The sequence below is a fragment of the Botrytis byssoidea genome, assembly GCF_014898295.1.
Source record: "Botrytis byssoidea strain MUCL 94 chromosome Unknown BBYS_002, whole genome shotgun sequence".
Classification (NCBI taxonomy): Eukaryota; Fungi; Ascomycota; class Leotiomycetes; order Helotiales; family Sclerotiniaceae; genus Botrytis; species Botrytis byssoidea.
In genome coordinates, this window is record NW_024065843.1 from 1,536,015 (window position 1) to 1,548,760 (window position 12,746).

At 42.0% G+C, this 12,746-nt stretch overlaps 1 protein-coding gene across 1 annotated transcript; it reads left to right on the top strand.

Annotated features, from left to right (window-relative positions):
- Positions 1–6,041: 6,041 nt before the first annotated feature.
- EAE97_001236 (uncharacterized protein) lies at positions 6,042–6,540 on the top strand (the record flags this gene model as incomplete). Its single annotated transcript, XM_038871746.1, has 4 exons — positions 6,042–6,075; positions 6,172–6,262; positions 6,344–6,366; positions 6,464–6,540. The coding sequence occupies 4 exons, from the start codon at positions 6,042–6,044 to the stop codon at positions 6,538–6,540; spliced, it is 225 nt and encodes a 74-aa protein (XP_038737647.1).
- Positions 6,541–12,746: the final 6,206 nt, after the last annotated feature.

Consider the following 12,746-nt stretch of genomic DNA (forward strand, 5'->3'; position numbering starts at 1 on the left):
CAAACTCCTTCTTCTCATCTGAGAACTAGGGTTGAAACAACCTCGATGGGCCCCGGGTTCGATTCCCGGCGAACGCATCTTGCTTTTTCGCTTTGCTTGTGATCGCTCTGCTCGTACTCTTTTTGATATTTGAATGGCGGTAAAATAATGAGTCGTTATTTCGTAGTGAATTTTTGTAGTTGTGATTGGTACTGAGTGGAGAGAAGGGGAGTTGAGAGGTAGGCGAGTCTTGCTCGCTTCTTCGGAGGAATTGTGATGTATGCTTGAACTATGCTTGTATCCAAATGCAGTATGCTCAATTAGACAATATATCTGTTTGAATGTGAGTATTAAATGAAAAAGAATTTTGGTACGCCTTACTTTTGGCTTTTTGTAAGCCTCGATTTAAAATGTATACGTAAGAGGCGCAGATTAGATTAGATCTTCTAACTGTTTGGAGCAGTGCTGAATAGGAAGGCGGAATAGACAAATATACGCGCTCTGATCGGAAATTCGAGAGTTCATGATTCACGATTAAAAAACGTGTGTCGGTGAAATTTATCTTTTGTCCAGCGTTGAATGGAAGTCTCGTTCAAATCGAGGCATTTATTGAGCCTCATCATGAAGTAGTTATGTCCTCTACTGACTTGCAGCCAATTTTTTTGGGATCCATTGACGTCTTGTGGTTCAAGAACATGCTGAGCATGAGTAAGTTTCTAGATCAGCTATCACATCTTACAGCAGTGCCAAACTCTTAGTCCAAATGTTCATGGAGAAGTCTTGCAACCACATAAGGTGTCAATATTGACAGTATCGAAGCTGATAAATAGAATTCGAAGAGTTTCTCAAAGAAGCCCGAGGCTTGCTATTTGCACATGACCGATATTAGTTCATTCCACCATCTTCAGTACCTACTTGAAAGCTTCGACCACATCCAAGTCGATCGATCATGCATGATCTGCACCACAAACGCCATTCCAAAGCCTCACAATATTAACTACCCGATTCGTTGTGTTGTGCACTTATTGTTAGTGCCGAGAAGGAGAATTTACTATTAGAAGCTGAAGACATAAGATTAAGAACTCGGTCCAAATTGAGATATCGGTACATTGTCTTCCGTGAAAATGCTTTGACCTCTTTTGGGTATTAATCAGATCATTGCAAACCCGGATAGATTGCCCCGAGAGATATCACAGACAAGAAGCCAGGCCCGAGTCTACTGCTGACGTGAGAGAAGGTAGGAGGAAATAGAGTTCCGAATTGCACGGGTGGACACATGAGCCGACGCGACGAGAACATTCGAGGAAACTGGTCGGGTTGGGCTGAGAGAAGCTGGAAGAATTGTGATGGTGATATGTAGCGTCGATAGATGTGATACGACATCTGGGGAGATAAGTCTAACAAGAACAAGGGGTGGTCCCAAATCCACGATTCACAATCTCTTGGAAAATGAGGCAGTACTAGAAAAGTGTAAGTAGAAACGCTATGAATTCAAGACACAAATGGAAAGGAGTCGGCGATCGCGGCTGGTTGAAATGAAGTATTTGAGTACTGTAAATATGAATAGAGAAAGAGAGTTGAGGTCCAGGTTCACTTTTGGTGCTTTACTTGAGTCTAGATCTATGAAACCGCGCGGAATAATTGAACCTTATGAGGAAGGAAACAAGGCGAACGGATCAACAATTATACAAAAGCAACCTATAACAGGGCGATCGCATCAATCTAGACTGCGATAATGATGCTTGGAAGTTTGAATCTCTGAAATGCTTTTCTTGATACAATCACGTCGCGACTACGGTTAGACCTTTTGGTGTCTAATTAGAGTTTAGATAAGAAGACATTGTCGAATTCTTGTCTTACAGTAGTCATGTGTCTACTCGCATATACCTATGTATGTAATGTACAGACTGCATGCAGTGACGAGACAAGGTAACATCACCATTACAAAGCGGCTAGTTCTGCGGGGTGCAGGAGATCACGAAGCAAGAGGGGCAAATAAGCAAGACGATTTGAGTGAGGAAAAGTCCCGAATCATAATCAAGTGAAAAAAGGGAGTTGTGGGGCTGAACCCTTACCGAGTACGTATGTAGACAAGTATCGTTCTACCACAGAGCTGGATGCCAAGGCATTAAATGCAAGGCTGTGTGAGACAGAAATGAATATTGCGCGGTGGATATAGTGTAACCCTATGAAAAAGTTACAAATTAGTTACTGACTCGGGATCCTTGTATTGCGTGGCCATTGGCCTCTGGTGGGTTGGACCGTATTGCTATCGGAGCTGAACGTTGATATAGTTTGGTTTGAAGAAAGTTTCCTTTTCTCTCTTTTAGTGATTACTGAATTGATTCAACACGGACTGCCGGCCAGTAAACCTATAAGATGATTTTGTGTGCAAAAATAGCAACAACAGAAAACAGGACCCCTCCCACCAACCAAGATTATTAACATCACGGCCTCAAGACTATCTTACAATTCTCATTCTACCCAACCCGATTGAGCCGATATTATTCATAGGCGGAAGAAGAGGATCATGGGATTGTTCGAACTGAGAGGATAGGAGCAAATTCTAACTTGCAGATTCCGAATACCAAATTCAAGAACTCTTTTGCCATCTCCTACTCCGTGCAACAATTGTGGAGACAATGATTTACTTACCTCTGGAGATGGGGCGGGTCTTTACAGTGCAAAGATCATGCTATCGAACGATCTTATTGTTCCTTCGGATTCCGTGATATTCCTCTAGTTCTATATTGTGATTTTGTGTCGTTGTCTCTTGTTGATAAAGCGCGACTATTTCCCACGTGGTTGTTTATGTGTGCAATTCTGCCTACGTACTCAGCGCCTAAATCCGAAGCGTCTACGGGCTAGAACAACATCATCACACTTTCAGGCAGATGCTTCTTGATGACATATCATACCTTGAGAATATTGCCACTGTCTAATCTCCGGAGAAATTTGATATTGAGACGGCGGCAATCAGGTTTTGTCGCTCCACCTAGGGCGGTAGTTGACCGCAAGCTATCCTTCGTTGATCTTGTTGAAGGGTTCTGTTGTGTAACTGTGAACCTGGGTAGATTTCCTATGATCTCCACACCGGTTCCTCGTATTGCATCTGAAAGATTGGTACTGAGTGCGAGTCGGTGGTTCATTTCTGGAGGGGTATAGACAGACGCGTCTTTGCCAGATCAACGGGTTCATCTCTGAGCTTTTCAAGGAATGCGGGAATTATTGGCTCTGTTTCATATGCTTCTAAAGCAGTATTAGGAACGAAATTTTCCTATTGATAATAGGACCAGAGAAGTGGAAATCCTGTTTTTTGCCATCGCTCTGAGTGTCTGACGTGTCTGTACTCGGTCATGTCTGTGATCAGAGTTTGGTTTCTGGTACAGTACAATGCAGGGCGAATCGTAAGATACAGGAGGTGGGAAAACTCCAGGCAAACCCGAATCTTAAGAACCGCATGGTTCAAGCTTCATGAAATGTCCGAGTTTATTTGATTGTATTGTTTGTGTTACATCGGCGGTAGATTGTGATACCAGTGCCACGGTGATACTTTTAGAATCGGGATCAAAATGAAACCCGAAAGTCAACTCCGCTGTCATAAGGTTCAGTCACTAGTAGGGTTCAGGCTCATTGACTTTAGGTTTTGTAGCTGATTAAGGGATGTAGATGCCAACTTAGGCATTTAGCTGCGTGTATGATAAGGTTAACCGATAGCTATTCATTTTTGGATGAGGCCAACTCAGCTAAAATTGCTTCCAAGGAAACTCAAAATCTACCTAGATGACTAAGTACAGTGTGTTAATTTGTGTTTTAGTTGGTCTGTCCTAGCTCACACATATTTTTGAGGTATACTGCCATACCGGTGATACCGTATGGCAAGCATCCCCACTCTGATTCTTCTAGCTTGAATCACCCCTTGCAGGTTTATGAAATGCTCCGAATTCAAAACTATGCCGTCGGAGACGGCATATGATTTTCGCCAATATTTCGATTTTAATGTGTAAAAAAAGAAATACGAAGCATACATAATCTAGAAACAATGCTGGACCCTCCCATGGAACAATAGAATCTTCTATATGCCCTATGAGGTTTCGATGACGGCTGGATAGAAATGAGAAAAAGAATACCCGTGACGCTAATTTCCTTAGCTTGATGCCGCTACAATAAAGCGGTGGAGCAATGCGCTGATCGACTTACAAGTTCCATCAGTGCCTGACCTCAACACCTCTGTGAATTCGTAGTTGTGTCTTCAATAGAAGATCCCTTTCAGCAAGCCTAGTAGAGCATGCAACGCTACGGATACTGTACATGTAAGCGCTTGACCAACTTGTAATATTATGAGCATTTGATCTACGATCAGCATCTAACTACCGACAGGAAAGTACTTGGCTACGTCAAGACTGTGCCGCTGCTCAGACTCCCAAACTAATGTGGACTTCCTACCTGAACAAGATGTTGTTAGTCGGGCACATTCCTCACGCGTATCGGTGATAGCGATGCGAAGGTGTAAATTATCAACATCTCCTGAGAAAAGAGATTATGGTTGGTTTCCTCACTGGAACCCTCATTTGTTTGTGTCTCTAGGTTTAGAAGCCCGGTCCTTTCACGGGGTCTAAACTCTAAAGACCCAGCAACGTGGTAATGGTCCGACATATCCTCCACACCCCCCTAGCAACTTAGCAACTCACTTCGCAAGTCATTCATCACGCCAGTTCTGATAGCGCTTCATACCCTTGCGACACTTTCTTGAAAACAGCAATTTTCCAACATGAATGCCGCCAAACTACTGAGCTGGAACTTCTGAGCATCATACCTCTAAAGGGTTTGTTTGGTTGCTTTTTGAGATAGTAGGCGACACAATTTTCGCAACAATATCCAGAACAAATCTTAGGCTATATTTGTCTTTTAGAGGATTCTTGACTCCTGCCGTGAGATTTCTGTTTGCTAAAGTATCCACTTCCACTGGCCAAGCAAGCGACTTTGAATTCTACTGACCCCGTCTTTCAACGTTCACTTGCCATTTTTCAACACTGTTTTATAATTTTTGTAACAGGTACTCGGCGCTTGCAGAATCTGTCACCGAAAATCTCTGAAATGGGCCCTGAAGCCCTTGATGCCAAATGAGATATCCACTTACTATTCTGAGACAAAGCCAAAGAGGATTCTCAAAAGCACCTTTAGCATTGTTCGGTTAGCACCGCAAATCCATGCTGCTGTTAGTTAATTAATAGTTAAGGATTCCACGTGTTATGAAAATCGCTAGAATGGCCTGCTAGAAGAGTTGACCAGTAAGTTGACCTTGTTCTTTCATCCAGTTGACTCTTCTACCCCCTGAAATCTGATTGTCGACCCGGCATTCGCTCGTCCCCTGCACACCTACACTGTACCAATGGTTCTGAAACCTTGTTCTACTCTTTTGAAAGTCTTGAAAAAGTTGAAAAGCCACTTGTATTACCTTGTCAATTTTGATTAATTAACCGTCATTTTAAAAATAAAAAATGAGGCTTTTCCAGAATTATACTCGATCGAGTTAAGAGCTAAATGGTAGGAAAAAGCTAAAAATTCATTATAACATAGAATGTACCCAGGTATCCTACAATATCGAATCTACCCCGGAGGACCACACCGTGAATCTTTTGATCCTAAATGGACCGAATCAACCGGGTGGAACCTTAGATCGAGGGGTGCATGTTCTGGTGAGCTTTTTGTACATATGTAGTCGCTCATCGTTCTCGATCTTGACCTCGAAACTTTTCTTGAAAGAAGGAAAAAAAGAAACATCAGACTTTCTTCTACTTCAACCCAACTACTTCCCCTCTTCGACCCGATCTCCACAACTATAACTACATAACAAACAAGATCGACTTCTACTTTCACACTTTATCCATTCATAAAAAGAGAACCTCGTGCACCCGAACCTTTTCCGTCATTCGTTTTCTTTCTGACTTCGGTTCACAATATAAGATAAGAGAAAACGCATATCCCAGTCCGAGGCTGAGATAAATCTTTCAACTACCCCCTCGTCTCCTCTAAGCACTTTCACTTTCTGAACGTTGGAAATGTGCGATTATACTCAAGTTGAGTTTCGGTGTGGTTAGTGATTCTTTTCCCTTTCACGGTTGGAAGTCTGTTTGTGATCTATTTACGTATTGACAAATTAGACTAACAAAGGTTTTATTTGCTTTATAGGTCACGTTCGGTATACTGTGCGGGCATGGTGCATCAATTATGAGACGACACATCGCCGGTGCCCACCTAATGTTGTGGCCGTCGAGTTTAGGTACTTCCATTTCAGCTCTTTCAACATATACCGTGTACCAATTTTTCCCGAATCAAATGTACTAATTGTGGATTTTTATAGGTTAGGTGAATCGGAAATGTGCGGTTAGTAGAACCCCTCCTTCACTTCCGTCGAATCTAGACCGTTCGGACCGAACACGAAATAATATGATATTTCTAACATTTGCTAACATGTCATTAGGCGACTGTAAACATGTGGGAGAAATGCCAGAATGGTATTCTCGAATCACCAAAAAGACGGCTCGCATTCACCTATGATAAATAATTTGACTCGCTCATGTCCGGGACTTGTGCTCATTCATCTATTATATATGACGACGAAACTCGGGAACGACACCAGGAACAAACGAAAAAGGAAGAGACTAAAAGAACGAAAAGAAGAAGAACGACATCGGATCAATTGGAACCAGGATGAAGGAGGCGAAGACTTTCCTGGACCATCACTGGCCTGGCATACTTCTTACTTTACCACATGTTTGTATAGTATACTGGACATAAACGTTTCCAACACAAGGATTTTTGGGCAAAGCAAAGAATAACACTGGGATGGAGCAAGGGAATGGATGGCTTATGTTATGGGTATGGATATGGGTATGGGTATGGAGTAGGAAATCTTTTTTATACATTACATATCCAGCAACGGACGGGGAATTGGGAAATTATCAAGAAGGACAGACCAGGCAAGGAATGGAATGGAATGGGACGGCGTTCTCTCTATGAATCGTGTGGTGCATTTGGGAAGGGTGTCACTTTTTCACTGGAAATTTACTCGTTGGATAAGGGACTTTCATTTTTTCTACGAGTATCAAGATTCATATGAATGATAATGGATCATTGAGAATGAGATGTATGTATTCCACATACAACATTTTTACAAACCAAACAAAAGCGCATTCGCAAACCAAAGATGTATTCCTCTCTTCTTTTTTGTTTTCGCTCTACCACTTCCAGGACTCGGGAATGATCCAGGCCCGAAATTTTGCCAGAAACTAGAGCAATCCGTATTTCACGCCCCAAAAACACAAGAAAGAAAGACATTCGTTAGGCATCCAAGATCTTCCAATATCTCGGGGAAGACAATCCCATCCACTGGCCATGGTAACACACACATCTCACATCTTATGTCCAGCTCTTAGCTTCTAGCTTTCCTCCTCTCATCTCCCAAGACCCGGAAAAAAAGAGTCATGATAAAAGTCAACTTGCCGCAAAAACCGGCCGTAAACCTTCCTCTCCCCTTTTCCCCAGACCTGGAACTTCACTACCGGCCCGCGTTCAAGACAGGGGAAACCCTCAGCATCACTCCTCGAAAAGTATTGGATGATGGGGAAGTACAGATTATGCAGCCAGGGGCCCTCTACATGTATTTTTCTTATTATTAAAGTTTTTCACATGAACGCTTGGACGAGTGGAGCGGCTTGCGAGGACGGGAGATTCGATGCAGAAGATGGTTATCGACAGGTAGAGATACCTGTGCATAGCCGTCGCGTCCGCTTTGATCTGTTTCGTTTCGTCTCAGGGAGTCATGTCATTTTATGCATGGGTCATGACGGTGGTGGTGCGGGATGAAAATTCATTGCATGTGGATAGTTGGAGGGGTATATCGAATATTCAACAATTTGATGCATTATTTCTACTATCACTTCTCGAAAGGTCTCTAATTCGACTCGGTATATTCTTTTCGTATCAGACTCTGATGAAAAAGGTGGTGTGGTGACCGACTGGCTAAGGAAGTGAGAGATCTAGGTGTGTTTCGGAAGGCAATTTGCATACTTAGATATGTGGACTTGTGTACCCTTTGGTTGCTGAGTCGATATACTGTGCATCATTATGCACGAAAAAAGATCAAATGTAACTACAGAAAAGACATTGGATCAAATATATTCTATGGATATCATTTGTCTAATCGATTATTTACCATCATTTCTGGGCGATAATAGATGGAATGGGATTGCAGTACAATGTGTAGCTTATGTAGCGCGCCAAGAAGCTGGGGAGAAGATTTTGAAAGTTTGCAAAAATTTAGAAGAGGGGTTGAAAATAAGATTTGGTCGGTGGTTAGTCGTGTGTACAGACAAATTTGTATGTATGTATGTATGTATATCTGTACGTATGTGCTGGCTACCGGCGTAGTACGCAGATCTAAAGGGTGTTGTGTTGATCATTATGATTTGGGGATTCCCAGTATCCGGGTTAAAGGACGGTGTGGGGGTTTTGAGTGTAGGATTGAGATTTGCACGCAAGATAGATACATATCTGAAAGAAAAAGGAAAAGCAAAGGAACGATCAAAAAAGCGAGAAGTGATAAAAATAAGGAGGTGAGGCAAGAAAAGTGTCATCGACGGTGAAGAGCGTCGGGATTATTTTACGATATCATTAGATCAAGTAGGCATCTAGGTAAGGTAAGTGATTTGTGCCGAGATCCAGCTGTGACAGGTGAATAATTACCGAGTTCGGGTACACGTTTGCACGGAGAGATATATACGGATGGGATTCTAGCACATAAAGGAAAAGGAAACGAAGAGATGAGATGTTTATACCCTATGTGATGATACGTGAAAGATGCGGTCCAATACCATGGTTAACCTAGATGCGATGCGTTGTTGTGTGCGGGGTCTAGGATCGTAGAGTGTGGGATGTAGAATGTGGGATGTTTGTGGACGTGTGAGGTTAGGAATATGATAGATGATAGCTAATTGATGGTTTGATGTTTGAGCTTGTTGAATATGATAGTCGTGGTGGTTGCGTACAACATGTGGTGAATTATTTTCGTATGTAGTGTTACTGTATGGATGTCTATTAGTTGACCTCTTTCTTGGTACTGGTCAGCTAGGTTAGAGAGGTTGGTTGGTTTTTTGTTGAGTATGCGGTGAAGGTTATGATTGATGTAATCGATGTATTAATGATATGATGTAACATAGAAATCAAGATTTGAATATCGCTTCGCTTCGTTGCTATCAACAGTGAGAATGTACTTCCGGATGATTCTTCGTGTGTTTACCCCCCTTTTTGGTTGAAAATTTCTGCGCAATACAGTCATCTTGCAACCAATTGTTCTCATCAGCATCATTTGTACAATGCGTTCGCTCACAGAGGCTGATTTACTGTATCATTTAGTGAAATAATCGCAAACACTTCCTATTTTTGAATACGAACATGTTTTGTTATCCTTACTCCGAGGTATTTTTTAGCCACTTCAGTACATTCTTCGTAATCAATACTAATTTCGCTTCTTGTAATTTCTCATTGCGTCAATCACAATAAGACAACTTCTATCTGGGTAGCCTTCCTTGCTTATTGTATCATTTATAATACTTCCGTAGACCTCGATGAGCACGATTACATAGCTTTTAGACGCTATTGTTACAAGCGAGCAAAAAACTACTCAGCATACAAGAAGATGTGTTGCACTGCAGAGACTCCAGTTTTTTAATTCTGTAATTCAACATACTAACCAGTTCTTCGGGCTCTCTGGATCCCTTTTATATATAGAAAAAGAGCGGGGTGTGTTTTGATTTTGGTACCGAGACGATTGAATTTTGGACTATTTGATCTATCACATTTTTCTGTTGTCTGTTTTGTTTTTATTCCCATCTGTTTGGGACGATCAGCCCTTGGCCACGCGAAATGGATAACTAATTTTCCATATGTAATGTACTAGTGACTTACTGTAAGCAAAATTTGCCATGTATTTGACTGGGTACCCGCGTGGGAATGTACCGAGTAGAAATTCTAGAATTCACATCGCCTAGGTCTAGACAGGGTATTACATCCTGTCATTCTTCCAAACGGTCGTAGAAGACGTGGGGTTTGGTGGGGGTGAACTGCGGGATGCAGCTGTCGTTCAATCATGGTCGGAAAAAGGATAAGAATCCATGAAGAGGTCATCTCATATGAGAACTAGGAGATATTGTATGTTGAATAAATACCCGATTAGGCAAGGCACTATCAATCACCTCATGTCGCAATATCTTCAATGATCCTGATATACTTTCATACTTACTAGGGATGTTGATGTGGACGGATATCGGTACTCAATTCTATTAGAATACGATGTGGATAGATGTGATTAGAAACCCGGGTAAGCAAAGAGATTCGTAACGGCGTCGGAGGTAAGCATTGTTTTCCAGATAGCAGCAATACGTGCCCAATACCCAAGACATATAATACCGGCTCTCACCGGAGCCACTCATAAAGAAGCGCCTCGTTCACGTGCGGAGTATATTATATTACAAACTTCCTTTTCTCCTATTACAACCGTATTCATTCCGTCCGAGACGAGACAAGATAAGACATGGAAAGTTAGCAAACGGCTGCAACTGCAATGGCAAATACCGATGAGAATCAATATACAAGAAAAGAGCCGATGAACCGGATGCGAGCAGTCGAAGCAGTAAAAGACAAGGGTTAAAGAGAGTTTGGATGGATGGTTGGTGGCTTGCGGGAAATAATCCTGCTTGTAGCACCTTACGGGGATTCGGAAGTATGGATTTGTAGATGAGCGAGATTGGAGAGAATTCGAGAGCTGATAGATATTGACGTACACAAGCCATGTCGTGCCAGGTTAACATTTCTATGGTGTTTCGAGTGATTGATTCTTAACGGGCTAGAAAGATTGAACGGAGATGCAGATACCTGAGGTCCTGAGCAGACGGGATCGAAAGAGGAGAGGAGTAATCTCGGCAGATGGTAAAGGGGTATTTTGGCTTTTGGTCAAGACTTCACTAGCAATTCATCAGCCGGTGTTGCATCTGTAAAGTCTTGATTTCCACTTAGATGTCAACTAATGAAAGGTGTTAGGTTATAGTGAGAAAGACATAAGCGGAAAACTCATCGTATCACATTGGATATATTGTGATCACAGCATACGCTGGTTTTGAGTACAGCATGGAGATCTTCCCCATAGACCTCGGACATCCTTCTACCGAATTAGTTCAGTATGCCCATATCCCTTGATTGCCATTGCCATTGCAGTGACAGACTCGAGAACAAAATACAAAGAAGAATGGATAATTACAGCCGATCCCGTCCTTCCACAACATATGTACGCACTATCATTATCTTTACCTGCCCGTCAAGCCCGTTTTAACGGTTTTTCTTTCGAAACCTGGTTTATCAATTGGGAGAAAAATACAATGATATCCAATATATAGCTGCAGTCAGGGTGCTATAACATGTTTACCGGATTCTGATTTATTGCAGTATACATACATATAGTCGTCCAGCATGAAAGATGGTCAAATTTTACAAATCTATTCCCATTAACCTGGCCATATCTGATCATATGGTTCCTGCATATCGTATGTAGCTGTAGATTCATGTCTACTACGTGTACGACAGCCCAAGAAAGGCATTGAGGCAGTGGTTGTAAATTAATAGCAAGATCAATAATTTTTTCGCGACTTTTATTTATTTTAGCTTTCAACGGATTACCCTCAACACACCTGAGTAGTGCAATTCCAACAGAGGAGCTCGTTAGACATTTGTTTCTCCGCTCACTCCGAAGCCAGCCATATTCTATGAAGTTGTATGGATGATATGCTAGAGTCCTTCAACGATTATTCATTACTCATCATCATCAGCGTCATTTGCTACGAAGTTCTTACTCGGCGCGCGCGACTTCATCCATTTACTACTCGCTATAGATATACGATAGAAGGTGTATCATTCGTGTAACCCCCACCTGCCTTATTCATCCTTTCGACCACTGAAGATGATCTTCTCGATAGTCTGACTTCCATATCATCAATCAATTAATAACAAATTCAAAGCCATGTATCTCAAAAGAAGTCACAAGCTCACCATTTTCCTTATCCATCATTGAATGATAAGTAAAGCTGCCCAAATTCTCACCCCATCTCTAGTTCCATCCGAGTCCGACCTCTCATCTTAGCAATACCGGTTTGTTTACAAGCAAATGAATAATCAATCTAATCTCACTCGTCTTCACTCACATATTTTCTTACCAATGAAACAAGGGCATACCCCTCACCCACATATCCCCTTTGAATACTACCCCGAATATGCAGCGCTCATCATCTATTCCCTTCTCAGCTGCGCATACATTCGCTACCAAACTTGCTTGGACCACCTGTTCAACGTCTTCCATGTTCTCATTCCCATTCCCAGGTACCCACGGTATCCAATTCCCTTTTGCTATTTTTGCTGTATCGGATTGTTATGGTGCAGATTGTTTGGTTATTTTCAATCCATCACATAGATCGTATGATCACGAAACCAAATTCTGCGTAGCTAAAGATATTCGTGAGTATATGTGTATGCATGCTGGTAAGGCTTGGTGTGGATATCAATAGCGATATACATACCTACATCAAGTAATACCCCTTCATTTTCGTTTACCATAATTAATCAACAACATTGCAAAGCCCACTGCTCGGCACGGTACCGTAGCTCACGTGCCTCAAAGCACTCCAATGTAAGCACCCCAACGCAACCATCTATTCTCC